This window comes from Gaeumannomyces tritici (assembly GCF_000145635.1).
Source record: "Gaeumannomyces tritici R3-111a-1 unplaced genomic scaffold supercont2.1, whole genome shotgun sequence".
NCBI classification, from domain to species: Eukaryota; Fungi; Ascomycota; class Sordariomycetes; order Magnaporthales; family Magnaporthaceae; genus Gaeumannomyces; species Gaeumannomyces tritici.
In genome coordinates this window covers 4,888,688-4,907,624 of record NW_008804545.1, presented here as the reverse complement: position 1 = coordinate 4,907,624, position 18,937 = coordinate 4,888,688, and the positions used below count along the sequence as shown (strand labels likewise).

Below are 18,937 nucleotides of genomic sequence, written 5' to 3'. Positions count from 1 at the left end.
CCTGCATCGACACCCATCAACCTACCCCTGGCAGCCCGCTCGGGTGTGGTTTGGACGCGGGCGGGCGGTGGTGCGGCGCGGGCTGGCCTCCATCTGCACTTGCACTGGGCGACAACAGCCTGGAGCTGCTTGGCTGCTGTGCTTGTGCTTGTGCTGGTGCTGGTGTGCACTCGCGCGCTGCAGCTGGTTTTTACCGGCGAGTCTGCAATGTGGGTGGGTGGCCCCCCGTTGCGGGTGGGGATTGGCCGCGTTGGCATTGGTCCAACTGCTCCAGGATAGGAAGGCTCCCGTACTCCCAGGCAACATTGAGCAGCAAACAACCGTCCATCCTTCCATCCTGGGAGCACCAGCACACGCACGAGCAGCTCTCGCACATTGACATTGACGCACCACACCACACCCCTCCCCTTCGAGCGCTCCAACCTAGCCCGCACCGTAATCCACCACACCCAACCACGGCTTCCAGCCAGATGGGTCTACGCCAGCCGCCGCCTAGAGAGCATTGCGTCTGATGTCGGCCAGTCAAACCGTGTTCAATTTGTTGCCAGGGTAATCGAGGCAGTCGACTTTGTCCCGTCGCTGGGCCGTTGATCGCGCCGGCACACACTGCCTGACCCTATGAGTGCAGTGCCCTGCAATGGACGAGGCCAACGACGAGGACCGCCTGGGCGCCGCTGCACCGTTGTCGCCCCGGACATATGCAAATGTGCCTGTGAATGCGCAGCAGCTCCTTCCCCCCCGCCACAACCACAACCACAACCACCATAACCACCACCACGACTACCGCCACCACCAACAGCCTCACGCCTACGCGAACGACCCCTACGAGTCCTCCATCGCTCCCTTTGCCCTCGACGCTGCCGCACAGGCCAACTTCGCGTCCCATGCCGCCACCAACCTGCAGGTAGTCGCTGCCAATGCCGCCACCGCCCACGCCGCAGCCTCCAGTCCCTTCGCCAACGTCCCCGACCCCGACGACTTCTATCGTGACTACCGAGGCCTTCAGACCAGCCCTGCTGTCGCCCCCGTCCCGTTCCAGCAGGTCCCGATGGCTTCTACCGCCCTGCCACAGTCACACGCCGCCCCTCGCGACCATCCCAACTCGCAGCCTTCGGCCTCGAGGCACCCGCCCGCCCCAGCTAAACTCACACACGCTACCACTGCGCCCGCAGGCCACGGTGGGATCCGGCCCGCATTGCGTTCCACCTCGAGCCCCATCGACGATCGATCCGCGAGGCATCCGTCCACAGGCTCGGCCTCGGCAAGTAGTGGTGGATTCGGCCTCGGGAAGCAGCCCAGCGTGAAGGACCTGAAGAAGCGATTTGACCAGGCCGCCCCGCCGCCACCGCCCCAACCCGCAGTCCCGCGCCAGGGCAGCACCAGGACTGCTGGCTTGCATGGCACATCACAAAGCCGGTCGTCGGGCGCCTCCAACACGGGTCAGGCCGCTGCCTCGTACACCAACCTCAGATCATCGGTCGATAAAGATGCCGGCGGTACATCCAGCAGATCCACGCGACGCCAGAAGTTTGTCGAGGAGGACCAGACGTCTAGCAACCCCAAGTCTTTTGCTAGCCGCATGAGGCCGAGGCCGTCCGTTGTCACGGGCGCCCATGGTTCAAAGACCGCGCCCACGGCACCTGCGAGGTCGCCCAGCGTCCCCACGTCGCCTCACTCCACCCGCCCTGGAGGCCTTCTCTTTGGTGAGATCTTGCCGCAGGAGGATGGAGGCCGCACCGCTGGCTTTGGAATTCGTGCTACGTCTCAACCAAGGCGAACGTCCGAGTCACAGGTCTACGGTCTAAGCCCGCTCGAGAGTAATCAGTCCCCTGCCGGCGACGAGGAACCGTCCTCGCCGACTGACTGGTACCGTGGTGTTGCCTCGTCACGGCCCTCGAGTAAAGAAGTCAGACCACCACAGAGCTCGCATGCGAGAGCCCAGAGCGAGTCGTCGGGGGGCAAGTCTGCCGTCAGTCGCCCTCCCCACTCGCGTCAAACCCGCCGCAGCGGCCCTCCATCACAACCGCCCTCGCCATCCTCCCGTCTCCCGATTTCCGTGAAGAAGCTCGGCAGCTCCCCCAACCCCAGCACCCCATCTACGCGATCCAACTCCCCATCTCTCTCCCATAATTTGTCTGCGGGTGGAAGAAGTTCCAGGCAGCGTGGCGCTTCAACCACGCGCGCCAAGACCCCGACGACACGATCTACGACCCCGACCACATCAACATCCAAGACTCCCGCCCACAATCCAGCCGCCTCGCGAAGGCACGCACCGAGCAAGATCGCCACACCAGCCGGCCACACCGGTACGCGCCTGGCAGCTTTCAGCACGGCTCCACCCGCCAAGTTGTCGCCGCCTCTGCGCAGCTCGCGACCACGGCAGTCGGTTGCAAGTGCAACCACTGCGAGCTCGAGGCTGAAGACTGTCGATAAATCGGGCCCTAGCAAGCCAGCCTCGAAAGAGGATGACCCCACAGCCAGGAGGAGAAAACTCTCCGTCGGCCCCATCGACTTTGCTCAGCGGAGGGAAACGATCAAACTCGCGTACACCAAGTCAATCCGGGAGACCCAGGCTCGAGAGGCGAGGCACGCCGCATCCCTGAAACGGAAGAAGGAGCAGGAGGCCAAGGTCAAGGCTGAAGCCGAAGCCGCCGCCGCAGAGGCAGAAGCCGAGGCCGAGGCGGCGGCCGTGGCAGCAGCAGCAGCAGCATTGGCGGCCGTGGCGGTTGCGGGAGAAATACCGACTGAGACGGTGCCGGCTGGTGAATTGGACCCGGCAGCTTCTCCAAGGCTAGAACCAGCGTCCTTCGGGCTAGCGGAGGCGAGCCATTGTGATAACAGCAGTTCTTCTCAGGCGCACAGTCAGGCGCAGCCAGACTCTGAGCCGCCGCTCAGGATTATCACTGGACCAGTGCCCATCGGTGACGTGGCCGCGGGGCACACAAAGCCAAGTTCGGATTCCCCAACCCTCGGAATTCCAGGGAGTTTCCCTAGTTTTGGCTCTCCCCAGCCCGATCAGGAACAGCCCCCACAATCGGCCATTTCGACTACGTCGGTCATCACCGAGTTTGATAATGAGCCACAGACGGAGCCTGCCTCGATGGCGGGCGCTGCTATCACCAGAAACGGTCTAGGCATCAACGACGCATCCGTCTATTCTCCTGCTCGCGAAAAGGCCACTTACCACTCACCCTTTGATGATAACGCGGCTGACGACGACCAGCTCTCTATCAAGATCTCGCTCCATGCCCTGACGCTGGGACAACAAGGCGAAGAGATAGCTCCCAGCACAGATGTTCATGAGCAAGAACAGCCGCATCTGGACCACGAGGACGAGGATGTTCACCAAGAGAGCTTTGAGGCCAGCTTCGAGGGGCAGCTGAACAGGGAGAAGCAAGTCTCCACCGGCGATCTGCGGCCGACGACCCTCGATGACCAGGAGCAGGAATACGAGCCGCGGCCTTATATGCCTCAAGTTCAACACACCACGGTTACCATACTTAGTCGCGAATCGGACTTCATGCCCCTACCCAAGACGAATGACGGGCCGACAAGTCACGAGCCGCAGATGGACAGCCTCGAGGAATTCTACATTGGCCCTCACATCAGAGATAATATCTCTGCCCTGAGGGACTCGACGTTCATGTCCTCGGAATTCTCCGACGACTTGATGCCCTCGTCGGTAGAAGCGCAGCGGACCCCAGACACGTCACAAAGCCTGACGATACCCGGCCTCCTTTCGCCTGCCAACAGGACCAGTCAGTATTCGGCATGGACCGACTTTTCGCTTGACAGCTCCGATGGAGGCATGGATCGCATGTCTAAACACGCCGCCTTCACGAGCCGTGATTCGACTCTGCGGGGGCGCCCTGCACTGTTGGCGTCCGAGTCGAGGCCGGCGTCAATCACGGAAGATATCCGGGGAGAGGATATGCACCACGATACGGACTCGGCAAGGTCGGAAGGGCATCCCTTGGGCGCTTTGCAGCTGGACCGGCACCAGCTCCCTGAACTCGACACCGGCTATGGCTTTTCCGTCGACTATATGGCGACCCCTCAAAAGAAGGCGCGTATCCCTGCGCGGCCAGATCACGAACCCCCTCCGGTGCCAACACCCGACAATCGTTCTATTAATGAGGACCATCGCCCGCCCTCTAGCGGCTATTACGACCAAACCAGGCCGAGCAGCTACTTCCAAAGCACAAAAGATGACGAGAGCACCTTCTCCCTCGGCCCTTCGAGACGGCAGAGCGAGGATTATACGCAGCCTTTGCTTACGCCGCATTCGGTCGGGGGCGCTTCTATGGACAGCACTGGAAATAGCTTCAGTGGAGCCCCCACGCTCGACGTCGATCCGGCCGCCGCCGCCAGCGATGAGGCCAAGGACTCGGCCAGCAGCTCCAAGCAAGGCTCTTCGAAAGAGCGAAGCCGGCTGGTGCAACGCCAGAATGTCATCAAGGAGCTCATCGACACCGAGGGCTCCTTTGTGCGAGATATGAACGTCATTGAGGAGATATACAAGGGAACAGCAGAAGCCTGCCCAAAGCTTGACTCCAAAACGATCAAGCTCATCTTCAGAAACACGGACGAGATCATTGGGTTCCACACCACATTTCTTGCCGAGCTTAAAGAGTCTGTATCCGCCGTCTATTGCCCCAAAGGCCGGCGCTCGCCGTTGATGAAGGAGGGCGGCAGGGAAGATTCTATGGCGTCGGACTCCATGACCATTGGCTCCACAACCTCGGCTTCGATCAAGGAGATCAAAGAAACAGCAGCTGAGCCGGACGTTGGCAAGGACCGCCTGACTTCGATCGGCCCTGTCTTCGCGAAGAACATCGAGCTGATGCGGGTGGTCCACGAGAGCTTCCTGAAGACTAGCGACCCCGCATCGAAGCGGTTGATCCAGATTCAAGAAGACGATGCGGTGCAAGTCTGGCTCAGCGAGTGCAACGAGGCAGCCAAGGATCTGACTGCCGCGTGGAATTTGGACTCCCTCTTGATCAAGCCAATGCAGCGCATCACCAAGTATCCAAACTTGATCATCCAGCTGCTCCAGTACACACCCGAAGATCACCCCGATCGTGAGGCGCTGATGGCAGCTCGGGTTTCACTGGAGAACGCGATTCTGGACATCAACAAGACCAAGAAGAACTTTGAGCTGGTCGGGCAGATAGTTGGCCGCAAGCGCAAAGAGTCGGATGTTCGGGCGGGTTTTGCCAGGGCGTTTGGTAAGCGTGTCGACAAGCTCCAGGCCTCGGCGAGCCGCATCCAGGAGGATACCGAGTACAAGGCGCTGCATGAAAAATTTGGCGACGACTTCCTCCGTCTCCAGGTCGTGCTCAGGGACGTCGAGTTCTACACGCGACAGGTGTCAGAATATGTCCGCGAGTTCCTCCAGATGCTTTCGGCAATGGAGCTTGTCATGCGTCTGCAGCCATCGCCTTTCCCGGAAATCGAGAGCAAGTGGGCTCGCTTCAACGTCTCTATGAGGGACATGGAGAAGGTGGCCCTTGATCAGCACCTTGCCCAAGTGAGGAAACACGTCATCGAGCCGTTCGAGCTCGTCATCAGGTGCTACAACCATCCTGGTCTGGCAATGAAGAAACGGTCCAAACGCCGGCTTGACTACGAGAGGGCAGAACAGCTCAAGAAAGGGGGCAAGAAGGTGGACAAGCAGCTTGGCGAGCTGGTGGAGCAGTACGAGGCCCTGAACGAGACGCTGAAGAAGGAGCTGCCCAAGCTTTCCGCGTACACGGAGAAGATCGGCAACATCTGTCTCGGCAATTTCGTCTGCATTCAGGTCAAGTGGTTCTCCATCTGGAAGGAAAAGGTCAAGGTCGTGCTCGAGGACGCCCACGTGCCCGAGATGGCCGAGGTTGTCCAATCGTTCCAGAGGGACTTCCGGGATATGGAGGAGCAGATCGGAACAATCGGTCTCCTCAACCACAGCCTCAAGCCAAGGTCCTCGCAGTCGACCACGGAAGACAACACCATGTCCCGCTCGACATCGCGAGCCCCAGAGCTCTCGCCCCGCGACAGGGGTCTGTCGAGCACCAGCGACTCCATGCCGGGCATCAGTACCCCGGAATTTGTGAGGACGAACAGTGGACAGTTCACACTATCGCCCACCGCGACCGGGTCGGCCCCACACCAGTACTACTACAGGGACCAGTACGCAGGTCTGAACGTCAACGGCCACAGCCGCCACGGGGGCCAGGTGTCGCCTGCGCACGCCGGCAGCACTGGGAGACCCGGCACTGGGAGGAGCTACGATGCACCCTCTGGGCCACGTCCGAGCGGTGACTCGGCCAGCCACATGGGTCAACAGCACAACAGGCGAGACTCTGGGTCCACGTATAACTCAAACATACAATCCCAGGAACATCGACGCTTCTCGGGGCTCTTCCATTCAGCCCTGCCCCCGGATGACCCCGATGAGCGGGGAAGGGCGTCCAGGTCGTCTTCTAGAGAACGGCCTGCTGCAAACGGCTACAACGTCATGTGGCTCGCCGCGTCGCTGTTTGAGTTCAAGATCGAAGAAACGAAGACTGAGGCTGGCTATCCCTATCTTACCTACCAGCCAGGCGAGGTATGCAACCTGAACACCACCGTCACCCCAATATTGGACCCTATCCCATTGGTCGTGATGCTAACGCAGTTCTATCCCTCAGATATTCGATGTCATCGCCGAGAAGGGCGAGCTCTGGCTCGCAAAGAACCAGGACGACCCTTCCAATTTAGTTGGCTGGATCTGGTCCAAGCACTTTGCCAAACTTGCTGATTCTTGAGAAAGTTGGAGTGATCAAGAATCCGGATTCCACAGTGGCGAGCGGCATACGATGACCAACCAATTCAACACCTTGCTCGCATCGCTGAGGATATCAGAGGAGACATCAAGAAAACAAGACAAAAAAACAAGAACAGGAGCTACTCATCACCAGGAGCTCCCAGCGATCGTGTTCTGGATTTTCTTTCCGCGCAGAGAGGGAGCCGGGGATTTGTAGGACAAAGCAGGTACGGGGCGGCTCACATCAAGAGGCGAAAAGGCAACAGGGAAATATGGGACCATTTGTACAGGACGCAAGAAGGCGGCAAGCGAAAGGCGTTATGTTTGGAATCCAGACATTATGGTGAATCTCGGGCTTTGGGTTGATGAGCGTTTGGCCTCAACTACTGGGGAGCAACATTTCTTTGCTTCATTTTTCTTTCTCTTTTTCTTGCTTTTACTCTTTTTCAGTTCAGCCACCCCGGGAAGGGGCTTTCTTTTGTTCCGTCTGATAAGCGGGGGCTTGACGTCTCCGAGTTGTTGCACGAGGTAATGATGCAAAGATATACCCGCCCCGTGAGGGCTGGTTCATTGTCATCTGCATAATACGACCTCTGTAGTGGTAGTGGGATTTTAGAGACCAATGGTATGCTCAAATACATTCACGTGCTATCAATAACTCTCCCTGGATTTCTGAGTCACTGCTTTGCTTTTGTGTCCTTGTTTCACGTCACTGTCGAGGGGGAAACGAGCATGGGAACGTATCTTCATGGGTGTCTCCTTGGTTACCTAGGTAGAGACATGTAGACGAACATCTTCACGCATCCAGCAGAGTCAACCGACAGTGACAGCATAGTGCATGAACAGCTTCAGACTGTATTGATTGGTGTGTGCCACCGGGGATGAATAATCCATCCCTGGCCGGAGCTCGGCACGGAGATTAAGCTACCAATTATTAGGTGATTAAAGGCTCATGGTTAACTCCGATCGCACATAGCGATTAAAGCATGCAAGACAAGTCTCCATCGCCGTTGTGCCCTAACACCGAAAAGGTCGTGGGCATTCAGAACCTCTCAGTGCATGCAGCTCATAGAACCAACGTCATCTCTCTCACCACCCAAGGTGCTTTGGAGCGCCCTACTACATCTACGTCAGCCAATGCTGGGAGACGGATGGATGTATAAAAAGATGCCTCCGTCGTCGACTACGGTGGGCTGGTCCGGAGCATTCAACCCCAGGAACCAGGCTCTTGTTGGTATCTGATTGTCTGTCATCTCACGACATATACAAATCACAAGAAAACACACACACGCACACACACAAGCAAGAAAATATGCCGTCCCCATTCGGGTTCAGCACAGACTGCGACGAGGTGGCCAAGGCCTTCGCGGACCGCATCAAGGGCCGCACCTTTCTCGTCACGGGCACGACGGCGGGCGGGCTGGGGGCCAACACGGTCCTCACGCTGGCCCGGCAGGGGCCGGCGCACGTCATCCTCGTCAGCCGGACGCGGGCCAAGACGGAGCCGGTGCTCGCGGAGCTCGCGCGGGAGGCGCCGGGGGTCAAGGCCACCTTTGTGGCGTGCGAGCTCTCGGACCTGGACTCGGTCCGGGCGGCGGCGGACGCCATCAACAAGGACGCGGACATCGGCGCCATCGACGTGGTCATCAACAACGCGGGCGTCATGGCCATCCCGTACCGCACGGACAAGCTGGGCCGCGAGCTGACGCTCTCGTCCAACCACCTGGGCCATTTCCTGCTCACAAACCTGATCCTGCCAAAGGTGCTGGCGGCGGGGCCCGGCGCGCGCGTCGTCAACCTGTCGAGCAACGGGCACCGCATCTCCAACTTCCGCTTCGACGACCCGGGCTTCTCGGGCGGGAAGGCGTACGAGAAGTGGACGGCCTACGGGCAAAGCAAGACGGCCAACGTGCTCTTCAGCGTGGCGCTGGCGGAGCGGCTGGGCGGCACTAGGGGCATCTTCGCCTTCTCGGTCCACCCGGGCGGCATCTTCGACACGGCCCTGTCGGCGCACCTGGACGTGGCCGAGTTCGAGGTCGTGAAGGCCGTGGCCGAGTGCAACAACTGGCCGGGCGTCTTCACGCTCGACCCACCCAAGACGCTGGCGCAGGGGACAAGCCCCATCGTGGCGGCGGCGCTCGACCCCGAGCTCGAGGCGCGCAACGGTGCCTTCATCGACGACTGCCAGCTCGGGCGGGCCGAGGCGTACGCGCTCGACGGCGAGGCGGCGAGGAGGCTGTGGGCGCTGAGCGAGGAGATGGTGGGGGAGAAGTTTGACTGGTAGTAGCACAGGTACCTATCTAACTTTACGTACCTACTAATTACACCTGCAAATTAGTGCCATTTCCAAGCCCGTTCGTTTCCCGTCTTGCAGTGTTCTGGCTCCCACCCAAGATCCTGGAACTGTGAGGGGCCCCTTGTAGTTTGGTTCGGGTGGAGTCAGTGACGTGGAGTTGCGCCAGGGAGTGGGGTCGAGTCGGGGTCATTCCCGCCCGGCACCCACCGACCAAGGGGAAGGTTTGCATTGATGGTGATCTTGAATGCCCGTGCGCCCTTATTGATGGGATGTGGGCTGTGGGCGCTTCGAGGTCATGGAAATGCTATTCCGATTGTGATGCGCGCACACACAACACACAGGTACTAGTACACACACGAGGTCCTTGCCTAACCTGGGCTGTCTGTTCCTGCTCGGATCCTCCCACACCCACCCCCTGGTTGCTGTTGCATGAACCGGCTCCCGGCTCGGTTCAGTATGGCGATCCTGACAAGGTTTCCAGCTCCATTTTCATAAAAGCTCATGCGGATTTATGCGCCGTGTCGCCCTCGCGCGGTACCGATGGCCAGAGGCCCCGTCAGAAAGGCAAGGAGACGACTGGCGGGCGCTAAGCTGCGACCTGGATGCCGCATCTGTGCTTCTTTCTTTACCCCCAGGGGCCATGCCGATGCGACGAACCCGACTGCATCGCCCTCACGGTCTGCAGGAGCTGCATGATGATGCTTATCTCGTTTTTTCTTGCTTTCTCTCCCACTGTCTGCCCATTTTCCCTCCCCCAATCCATGGGTGCCGCCAAGGTACAAAGCCAACCTGGAATTTGCACACCATGGACGGTGACACCATATCCGAAAACATCAAAGCTCGCGAGGCTCCGTCAGAACAAGACGCTCGGAGCTCACCCCCTGCCTGTCTGGGGACGGGGAGCAGGGTTTAACGGGGAACTTAACCTCCTGGCAAGTCAATCCCCGATGAGCTGCCGGCTGCGACCCTGTTTCTTCTTGGCCCCGCATCGCCCCGTCTGATGTTGCAGCCTCCACGGCTTTTTTTTTTGTTCCTTTCCTTTTTTTCTTCTTTTTTTTATGCCACGCTGTCAAATTACGACGTTGCAACCAATGCGGAGGATGCCTGCGGACTCGGCTTGTTTCTTTTTCTCCGTCACCATCCTCGTCCTTTCCCGTGCTGTTTTTTCCCCGTTCGGAGCGCCATGGCCTTTTGCCGCCCACCCGAAAGGAAAGGTCTAGCACGAAACGGGGAGAGGTGGGTGGGGAAGAAGCAAAGAGAGCTGCTCAACAAGGCAGCTCACTCGACCGACTCGGCAACGGGACGATGCAGACTGAAACCATCAGCCCAATGAACAAACACCCACTGCGGCTAGGCGGCCATGCGCCCAACCTTGTCTGTCGCACGCGCACACCACACAAAAAAAAAAAAAAAGAGGTAGAGGGACCAAAGCGAACCCTGCGACTTCGGGAATTTACAGCGACGCGGGCGCAGCTCGCACGTATCAGCCCATCACCCATGACCCTGGGGCTGGGGGGTCAGGGGCTGGGGTTGCACTATGTTGCACAGTACGATGGCACAGATTGCGGATGATGAGGTGTGCGACCCGGGCATCTGGAAAGGACATCTACATGGAACCAACCGCTTTGTCCTGACGGGAGTGCCTGTCTTGCCTCGCGCGGGAGCGTGGCCGGGAATACGGGCGCACGCCACGGGGCAGGTTTGGCCTCCCCCAAAGTCATCCCAACCCTGTACGAACTCGCCCTCGCCTTCCCTGCCTTTATTTCTTCACTTTTGTTTTTATAGTTTCTCTTTCCGCACTCCCGACCAAGCACGCGCAGTGGTACCGGCGCGCCGGGGCGGTCTTGTCCGGGGTTGGGACGGAATTTGAAATATGGATTCCAGTCCCAGGGGGTCTCTCTTGGGGTCGGAACCCGACGGCCGGGCAGCGGCATCTCTGCTGAGCCCCGGTCTGGTCAGACTGAGAAACACTTTGCCGCAGTCCAGCGACTTCTCCCTCGGCGAGCCCCTTGCATCGAGCTCGCGTCTCGGGTGTGCTCGGCCACTGATCGTCGTCGTCGCCGCTGCCGTAGCGATCGATCGAGCCGCTCTCATGGGAGAAACTCATGCTTTTTTCTTGCTCTTGACTACCCGCCCCTCACATGCATCGTATCTGGTACCTGGGCAGATCGGTGCGGCCAAGTCATTCAGCGAGGCCCAGAACGCGGTACGACCCTGAGCCGGCTCGCGGTCCATGTGGCCCGTTTCAACCAACTACGCAGGAAAACGGTCGACCCAAAAAAGAAAATTTGGCCTCGCGTACGCGCTAGAGGCTCTGACGTGGGTGAGACCACCCTCGCCGCCGTGTTGTATTTGCTGGGTGAGAAGGAGAAGGGGTGGGAAGAAGAAAAAAAACGCCAGACCGAATTAATCTACATGGAAACAGAGACGTGGTACGAGCCAGGAGTAGCCGCTATTTCTGCACGACTTCATGACATATGCCTCGCCAGCTGACATCCAGTTGAGGATCTGGGGTTGCACATATCGCCATGTTAGATGCACACCGCAATAAAGGGATGCTCGCTAAGATCTGGCGACCAGGCATTTTCTTGCTTTGACGGGTCCCCACCGTACCATCCACGGGCATGGCTGGATTCACGAACCAAATCGAGGCGACATGACGGGCTCTGTTCCCTCAAATGGCTGGCTGGCAATCATGATGCATCCCTACCGGACCGTTTACGGCGCCGCCCTCGCGCCCCCTAGCCGCAGCAGGCCTGGCCGAGCCTTGCTGGATGCCATGTCATGTTGGTGAGTTGTTACCGGGCCTGGGCTGTGGGGGGTTTGCTGACGGCGGCCATTCATCTATTGTTCGGTCATGACTGGCCGGGACTGGGCAGACGGTGATAGAAATCACCGCTGACCCGGGACAACCTGCTGCTGCTGTTGTACCAAGAGGGTTTTATAATGGGCTCAGAGGGGATGGATGGATATTTTTTTCCCCCTGTTCTTCTTCGAAACCGAGAGCAAAACGACAGCCGAAATGGCGGTGGTGGAGTGGCCCAGTCGACCATCAGGCATATCAATCCCCAACGATGCCAGCTGCAGTTAACGTCCGAACTCAGCTTGGAAACCTCGCGTGGAGTTTGCCAGACCAACTCGAGTTCCCACGGGGCAAAAGTCGCGACGGGCCACGAAGAGGCAGACCAGAGCGACCACCTGTTGATGGTAAACACGAAGTCAGCCATCCTAATTCGCACCAAGCTCATGTGGCCAATTGATCAGACGCTGCCACAGGCGCGCAAGCAACATTAGCGAGCACTGAGTGCATGAGGCCGTCAGTGCAGTGCAGTCAGCGCCAGCGCAAGTGCAAGCGCAGGGCGGAATGGCATTTTGATGGAGCAGGCGCGACCTTAGCAGGCAGGCAGCCATCAATAATACTAATCCATTAGCACAGGGATCTTCTGTCAGGGGACCTTCGCGCCTTCATGCTGGCGGTGGGTCCGGTGTGTGCCTCAACCCACCTCTACCGCAAAAGACTCCAGCTTTAAGTGCCAGAGAACGGATGCTCGCCTGCTGCCAGACAAATCTTGTCCCTCGTCCATGGACGCCCAGCAAACCTTCGAGATACCCAGCACTGGGTCGGCCTGCCATTTTATACATAGCCTCCATCCTGTCCCCTCAGCCTGGCCCGCGTCCCGTTCTCTCACAACCACGAACGAGAGGACCTGAGCATTTTGCAGATACCCCCTCCCAACCCTGCCTGGCTGACCGTGGACATTCCATGACAGACCTTGCTTGACTCCTGACCTGCTACATACCTTACCTACCACCTTCCCCCTTCCCTTGCCTCGCCCTGCCCTGCCCTGCCTGCCGGCCCACGCCACTGCAGCCGCCAGCCCGCCAGCCCGTCAGGCCCCATCCAGCGCGCAGCAGGAGGACGCAGAATCACTCAATCGGACGCCAGGCCTCAACTGGCCGTGCCCAGCTCCGATTTTCCCCACTCGCATCCAGTCCCCTTTGCCCAAAATGAATCCAGCCTACCCCCCGCAGAATTATTACTATCCCCCAATGTCTCACCAACCATCTGGCGGCGCATCCAATTCCAACAGGCCCGCCACCACCGCCGCCGCCTCCGCCGCCGCCGCCCCCGAGATGCACGCGGTCCAGACCGCTGGCGCGCCTCAGGCCCAGCCCGAGCCGCTCAAGCCGCTCGTCGGAGAGCAGAACGGATGGACCTACCGGTTATACGTCGCCCAGCAGCCCCAACGCGCCCGCATGTGCGGCTTTGGCGATAAGGTAAGGGGCCTTCTCTATCTCTCTTCTCCCCCCTCCGCTGCCTCGTCTTCCTCCAATCTCTCTACCTGCCTACCTCGTGGTCTATTGTGTGGGTGCACCCTCCACCGAGCGTCGGTGGACTGGGAGGGAGCAGGAAACGGGACCTGAACGAGTAGAACAAAGCAAAGAAGAAGAAAAAGAAAGGAAGAAAGAAAGAAGAGAGGCCAACTATTGGATGCGGGAAGGAGCAGGGGAGAGAAAAGAGAGACAAAAAAAAAAGAAAAGATAGAACGCCCACCCCGATGCTAATGCGCCCGCCCCGGTTGGCCCATCACAGGACCGAAGACCAATCACCCCGCCACCTTGCGTCCGTCTAGTCATCACCGACAAGAAGACGGGCAAGGAGATAGACTGCAAGTACGTCATGCCGCAACAATGAGCAAGGAGCCAAGCCTCCCCTGTGCGCGCGGCTCCGGCGACTGGGTTCTGCTGACGTGCCCTTTGCTCTCCAGTGAAATCGATCATGCCATGTATGTCCTCAACGTGGACCTCTGGTCTGAGGATGGCTTGAAGGAGGTGAATCTCGTCCGCCACACGTCGGCCACCCCCTCTATCTCGTCGACCACCCCAGCATCGTTTGCGAATATCGACGAGGCCACGCCCGCCTTCTCGCCCTTTTTGCCCTCGAATCGCGACATACCCCAGTACCCCGGCGCCCCCGGCTATCCTCCGAGCGTGACCCCCTACGCCCAGGGCGGTTATACCCCACAGGCCATGCCGTCTGGTGAGTCCCCTTTTTTTGCGTGTGGCGGCACAGGTGCTACCCACCCATGCAGCCACTTTACTCTGCTGTCTAACTGACCCGGGTTATCTGGCGCCCAGTTGCGAACCCTTATGGTATGGTCGGCAACGGCTTCGCCGGTCAGACAGCGCAGTATTACCCCGGCCAAGCAGATGTGCACGGCGGGATGGCCTCCCAGGCCATGACCCCGTATGGCCTACCACGCATGTTCAACGGCACACCCGAGATGCCCATGCCGCAGCACCACAGGATGACCGCCAGCCACCAGCCCCAAGGGATGTTTACCAGAAACCTTATTGGGAGCCTTTCCGCCAGCGCCTTTCGTCTCCAGGACCCGCAGGACAAAATCGGGATTTGGTTTGTCCTGCAGGATCTCAGTGTCAGGACCGAGGGCACATTCAGGTAAGAACCTACCTATGCTGGCACGCAAAGCACCGAGGGTGCTCCTTTCAACTCTGGGCTCCTCAGCTCCCCGGCTCCCGAGCTCTCCCACTCGTGTGCCCACACTGAGTTGCTCTGCACGCTCAACTAATCGCCGCTCTACCAATACTCAGGCTACGTTTTTCTTTCGTGAATGTCGGGGTACCTCCGAGATCGTCCAACGGGGGTTCGTCGAGCCAGGTCGTCAACACAGGCAAGGCACCCATCTTGGCATCATGCTTTAGCGACGCGTTCCAGGTGTACTCTGCCAAGAAGTTCCCTGGCGTTTGTGAGAGCACGCCCCTCAGCAAGTGCTTTGCCAACCAAGGCATAAAGATACCGATCCGGAAAGAAGGGGGCAAGGGCAACGACGGTGGAGACGACGACGATGACTAGTCATCCAAAAGCTACGAGACGAACCTCACGCTGACATGGGGGTGCTTGCTGCCGGCGGCGCCCCCACATACGGAAATACGACGCGAAGTGCCGATGCCACTGGGGGCTTTACAGAACCCAGGGCGGTACAGAGAGGTCGACGCACACTCTGCATGGACAGGATCAGTCACCTCACGGAGAGGTATCGGAGATCAAGCGTGGATTTGGAGATCCCGAATGTAGATTCGAGAGGGGAAAATGAGGACACGCCCAGCGGATGGTAGCTGCTCCGCCGCGAGCCAACGAGGTCACGACAGCCATGGGTTACGTGTAAATATATCTAGAAGGCGCATTTGGCTACCAAGATACCCTCCTTTTGGATTGGTACACCATATAATAAATACCCCGTATGTACGACGACGCGGCATCGCCTGTGATGATATCTAGACTCGCAGGAGGTCTGTGTGTATGAGAGCTGAATGTGCGCTGTTACGCAAATGTACTGGCTGGCTGTGTTGGATTGTTTTCTCTGTATATTTTTCTGTTGATCCGAATGGAGCCTTTTTGGGATTCATCCCGTCATCACTCCCATTGACCAGGGGTTATCTGCGCATGCAGGTTAGCCTGCAAGCAAGCCGCCAAGGGGGTTGGCGGGCCCATTTCGCTGGGACAGGCGTGTGTGCTGGAGCTGGCGGCCGATCGGAGAGTTTTTAGCGATGTCGTGGTTCCTGACGTCCGTGGCCCGGCAAGCCAGATCGACAAGGCATTGGTCGCAGACCCCGGACCCTGTGCTTCCCTCGAAGATATGTACCTATGTAGGTAGGTAGGTATGTATGTTGTACTAGTCTTGTCGATGTTATGTGAGGGAGCATTGCACGACCAATCATCCCGACCTGGCTAAACTGAGAAACTTGGTTACGGAAGAGAGGACGGGGGAGGGTCAAGCCCAAAAAAGAAAAGAAAAAAAAAAGAACTTCCCGAAGAACACGCTTCGAGACCATGTCTAGGGAAAAGAGAGCGAGGTAAAGTCTCGGAATTATCCGAGAGACGGGACGAGGGGAAAGGAAGGAGAGGTGGACAAAGCGACGACACACACACACCCCGGACAGTGAAGCTGGAAATTCTGCCGAGCACAGTGGCACCCACCCCCCGGCGGGGGACGGGATCGACAGGTGCCGCAGGATGCTGGCGATCAAAAGCTCCGGATTCCCTAGGGCGATGTGCTGCGCGTGTGTGTGTGTGTGTGTGGTGGGTGGGGACGGCCGCCGAGGAGGGGGTGGTGGTGGGAAAAATGCGCGGAGATGGGAGGGCATTTCCCGGGTTGGTGGTTGGGTGCCCCACCCGCCATGTTGCATGCGTGCGTCCAACGGGCTGTTCGCGAGGAAGCTCAGGGCCGCCAGCAGCGTGCGCCTTGTCGGGTATGTACCAGAAACGGGTTCCATCATCTGATGGAGGAGAGGCATAATGTGTCCAACAGATCAGGGTGCCCCAGTCGAGATGCGTCCCGGACATTGTATGCAAGTACCTACACCTACCTGCACACGTACCTAGGCAGGTAGGTAGGGAGGCGCATACACGTCTCCATGGACGACCCAGCAGGTATCAAGCCGCTCAAACACTGCTGATGTGTCGGCTATGATGTGACGATAACGCGCTGACCGAGCCTTCTCGGCGGCTATCTTTTATCCCGGTCGTACTCGAATTGCAGCAGTTCGATGGCGGACGGTGTCGGGGTCATGATGCCATGCACAAAACCGCCGTTTTGGTTCAGGGCTCGAGTCAATTGGGGTGACGCACATATTGTTCGTTTGGATTCTCGGGTGCCCGTGCGCTGGGAGACATTGAATGGGCGCAGGCGCAACCATGATTCAGGCACGATCTAGCCCGTAGCAGCTGGGAAGGCAAGTTGAGGTTGCGTGCCGCCGCGCCCGGCCCTCGTCTCACGCTCATGTGACCGGCACGATTTGATGGCATCTCTCCTGGGCGACCATCTTGTTTTGAGTTGTACCACCCAGCAGCAGCAAGAGACCGCCGCATGCCATTGACGTCTCCGTTTCGCAGCCCGCCCTCAGAATAGCAAGACGCTCCGAACGAGAAGCGTCCCGGAACCCTTCTTTTTTTTTTGGCCTTCGCCCCATCTAAACAGTCTCCGTCCCATCCTCTGTCATCTGCAGCCGAGACCCGCCAGAGCCCATCTTTTGCCTCTCCCCCCGCCTTTTGCTCCAGCAGCGCGCAGTCGGGGAGCCGTTCCTCCAGATTTTTTTCTGGCGTTTTTCTCTGTCTTTTGAGGCCCGCCGAGCCGACGTCATCGCAGTCCCCTTCCTTCCCCCTCATCGTCATCATGGGCGACCTCACGTCCTCGGGCCGCGGCGGCGCGGGCAACATAGTGGACAAGGCCAAGTCGCCTGCCATCGAGCCCAAGGACCTCGAGACCCCGACCTTGAAGACGTCGGTTGTCACCACTGGCCGCGGCGGCACTGGCAACATGGCCAAGAACACCGACCCGGCCGAGACCCGCGCTCTTCAGGACGTCGAGCCGTAAGTGCGCCGCAATATGTGTGCTCGTCTGCGTGGTCATTCAATGTCGGGGCTGTGAGTGTCGTCGGAAACAAAGGAGCTCGAATATAGGAAACAAGGAAACGGGAATAAGAAGGACAGGAGTGGAAGGGGGGTTGGTGGAAACGACGAAGCGACGGTGCCTATAGGCCGCTAACCACAAACCCCCCGCAACAGTGTCAGCCTCCAGGAAAACACGGGTGCTACCCATATCGGCCGCGGCGGCGACGGCAACGTCGTCAAGCCAAAAGCCGATCAGCCCGAGGGCGGGGACGGCAAGGAGCTCTCCCGGACGAAGAGCGCCGCCGATGCCGCGGCGCCGCAGGACCCGGCGGACGCCAAGAAGGAGAAGGAGAGCCTGGCCTCCAAGGGAAAGCAGTGGCTCCTGGGAAAGAAGTAAAAATCTGGTTCCTGCGTTTTTTGTCGAACGCAATGCTGTTTTTTTCTTGGTGGGCATGTGTCTCTCTATCGACATGACATAGATAAGCCGCCATCGGATTGGGAGGCCGACGTCGTGTCAGTGGGCTTATCAACAGCTGGGTTGGCCAGTGATAAGAAGTTAATGTGCTGTTATCAAGGGAGGATGACCAAGCCACTGCTTCTGGGAGCCTCGGTACCAATATGTAGCTCGACCGGGATTGCGACGGCTAGTGTCCGTTGTAATAAGAATTCCATGAGAGTAGTAGTGTCTTTGAGGATGCTCGCCGAGTACTGCGTGAGGAGATGAAAGACGGGTGTGATGGATACGTATTTTCGGGCGCCAGTCATGGGCAGGGTGCCATTTTGTCATGTGCGATCAGGGGTAGTAGTTTACGGCCCTCGATGTGAGTCACAGGTACCAACCTACCTTCACATTCTACTTACGAACTTGAAATAGGGGCTCAGCTCGACGATACAACCTCCACCGTTTTACCAACGCCGGACACGATCAATACAACCAGCAGTTGTGGTGGCACTGACTAAACACAGCAGAGCTCGTGCGCGAATGCAAAATATCCCGCACACCATGCCGTCCCAAAGTGACCAGCCAGGGGTGCTCATCGAGGACCACCACTCTACCGCGCCCGATTCCCTCATCTCGTTGCTCCAGGCCCACCTCCCCAAGTCGCTCTCCCTGCTGCGGCGGCTCCGGTTCGCGCGGGCCCATCCCAGCCCGACGTCGCACATCCTCGTTGCCACAAGCGGCAGCGGCGGGATGGGCCGCCACCACTTTGCCGCCGCGTACGTCGACGTCTTCAAGGCGCCCGAGACGCAGGTCTGGGTCTATTCGACTCTGGAAGACTCGATCCCAGACGGCGACGACGACGACAACGACGAAGACGATGACAGGGAAGACGACACCAACGCCGCCGCCGCCGCCCTGCCCTCCGGCCCCGACGTGGACGCCTGCGTCGGGCAGGTGCTGGCCGTGCTGAGGCGGGCCCGCGACGCCTCGCGCGACGCC

General features: G+C 59.0%; 7 protein-coding genes across 7 annotated transcripts; all 7 read left to right on the top strand.

Annotated features, from left to right (window-relative positions):
* Nucleotides 1–292: 292 nt before the first annotated feature.
* GGTG_01549 (hypothetical protein) lies at nt 293–7,483 on the top strand. The gene is made up of 2 exons (XM_009219316.1): nt 293–6,589; nt 6,672–7,483. The coding sequence occupies exons 1-2, from the start codon at nt 638–640 to the stop codon at nt 6,786–6,788; spliced, it is 6,069 nt and encodes a 2,022-aa protein (XP_009217580.1). The 5' UTR covers nt 293–637; the 3' UTR covers nt 6,789–7,483.
* A 327-nt stretch (nt 7,484–7,810) lies between these two features.
* GGTG_01548 (retinol dehydrogenase 13) lies at nt 7,811–9,153 on the top strand. Its single transcript, XM_009219315.1, has one exon. It carries the CDS (start codon nt 8,100–8,102, stop codon nt 9,069–9,071), a length of 972 nt encoding a protein of 323 aa, XP_009217579.1. The 5' UTR covers nt 7,811–8,099; the 3' UTR covers nt 9,072–9,153.
* Nucleotides 9,154–10,956: 1,803 nt separating this feature from the next.
* GGTG_01547 (hypothetical protein) lies at nt 10,957–12,343 on the top strand (the record flags this gene model as incomplete). Its single annotated transcript, XM_009219314.1, has 3 exons — nt 10,957–11,289; nt 11,835–11,873; nt 12,188–12,343. 3 exons carry the CDS (start codon nt 10,957–10,959, stop codon nt 12,341–12,343), a joined length of 528 nt encoding a protein of 175 aa, XP_009217578.1.
* A 790-nt stretch (nt 12,344–13,133) lies between these two features.
* GGTG_01546 (developmental regulator VelB) lies at nt 13,134–14,958 on the top strand (the record flags this gene model as incomplete). Its single annotated transcript, XM_009219313.1, has 5 exons — nt 13,134–13,361; nt 13,678–13,757; nt 13,853–14,124; nt 14,223–14,544; nt 14,697–14,958. 5 exons carry the CDS (start codon nt 13,134–13,136, stop codon nt 14,956–14,958), a joined length of 1,164 nt encoding a protein of 387 aa, XP_009217577.1.
* A 298-nt stretch (nt 14,959–15,256) lies between these two features.
* GGTG_01545 (hypothetical protein) lies at nt 15,257–15,760 on the top strand (the record flags this gene model as incomplete). Its single annotated transcript, XM_009219312.1, has 2 exons — nt 15,257–15,267; nt 15,556–15,760. 2 exons carry the CDS (start codon nt 15,257–15,259, stop codon nt 15,758–15,760), a joined length of 216 nt encoding a protein of 71 aa, XP_009217576.1.
* Nucleotides 15,761–16,798: 1,038 nt separating this feature from the next.
* On the top strand, nt 16,799–18,350 carry GGTG_01544 (hypothetical protein). Its single transcript, XM_009219311.1, has 2 exons — nt 16,799–17,475; nt 17,671–18,350. The coding sequence occupies exons 1-2, from the start codon at nt 17,279–17,281 to the stop codon at nt 17,891–17,893; spliced, it is 420 nt and encodes a 139-aa protein (XP_009217575.1). The 5' UTR covers nt 16,799–17,278; the 3' UTR covers nt 17,894–18,350.
* Nucleotides 18,351–18,499: 149 nt separating this feature from the next.
* Nucleotides 18,500–18,892, top strand: GGTG_01543 (hypothetical protein; the record flags this gene model as incomplete). Its single annotated transcript, XM_009219310.1, has 1 exon — nt 18,500–18,892. A coding segment is annotated over one exon (393 nt), but the record flags the coding sequence as incomplete, so codon positions are not given.
* Between the last annotated feature and the right edge of the window lie 45 nt (nt 18,893–18,937).

Bases quoted from the DNA above. Each gene is read 5' to 3' on its own strand.
- GGTG_01549 (XM_009219316.1), top strand. From the start codon at position 638: ATGGACGAGGCCAACGACGAGGACCGCCTGGGCGCCGCTGCACCGTTG. The intron at 6,590-6,671 runs GTATGCAACCTG...TCTATCCCTCAG, and splicing joins TTACCTACCAGCCAGGCGAG to ATATTCGATGTCATCGCCGA.
- GGTG_01548 (XM_009219315.1), top strand. From the start codon at position 8,100: ATGCCGTCCCCATTCGGGTTCAGCACAGACTGCGACGAGGTGGCCAAG.
- GGTG_01544 (XM_009219311.1), top strand. From the start codon at position 17,279: ATGGGCGACCTCACGTCCTCGGGCCGCGGCGGCGCGGGCAACATAGTG. The intron at 17,476-17,670 runs GTAAGTGCGCCG...CCCCCGCAACAG, and splicing joins GCTCTTCAGGACGTCGAGCC to TGTCAGCCTCCAGGAAAACA.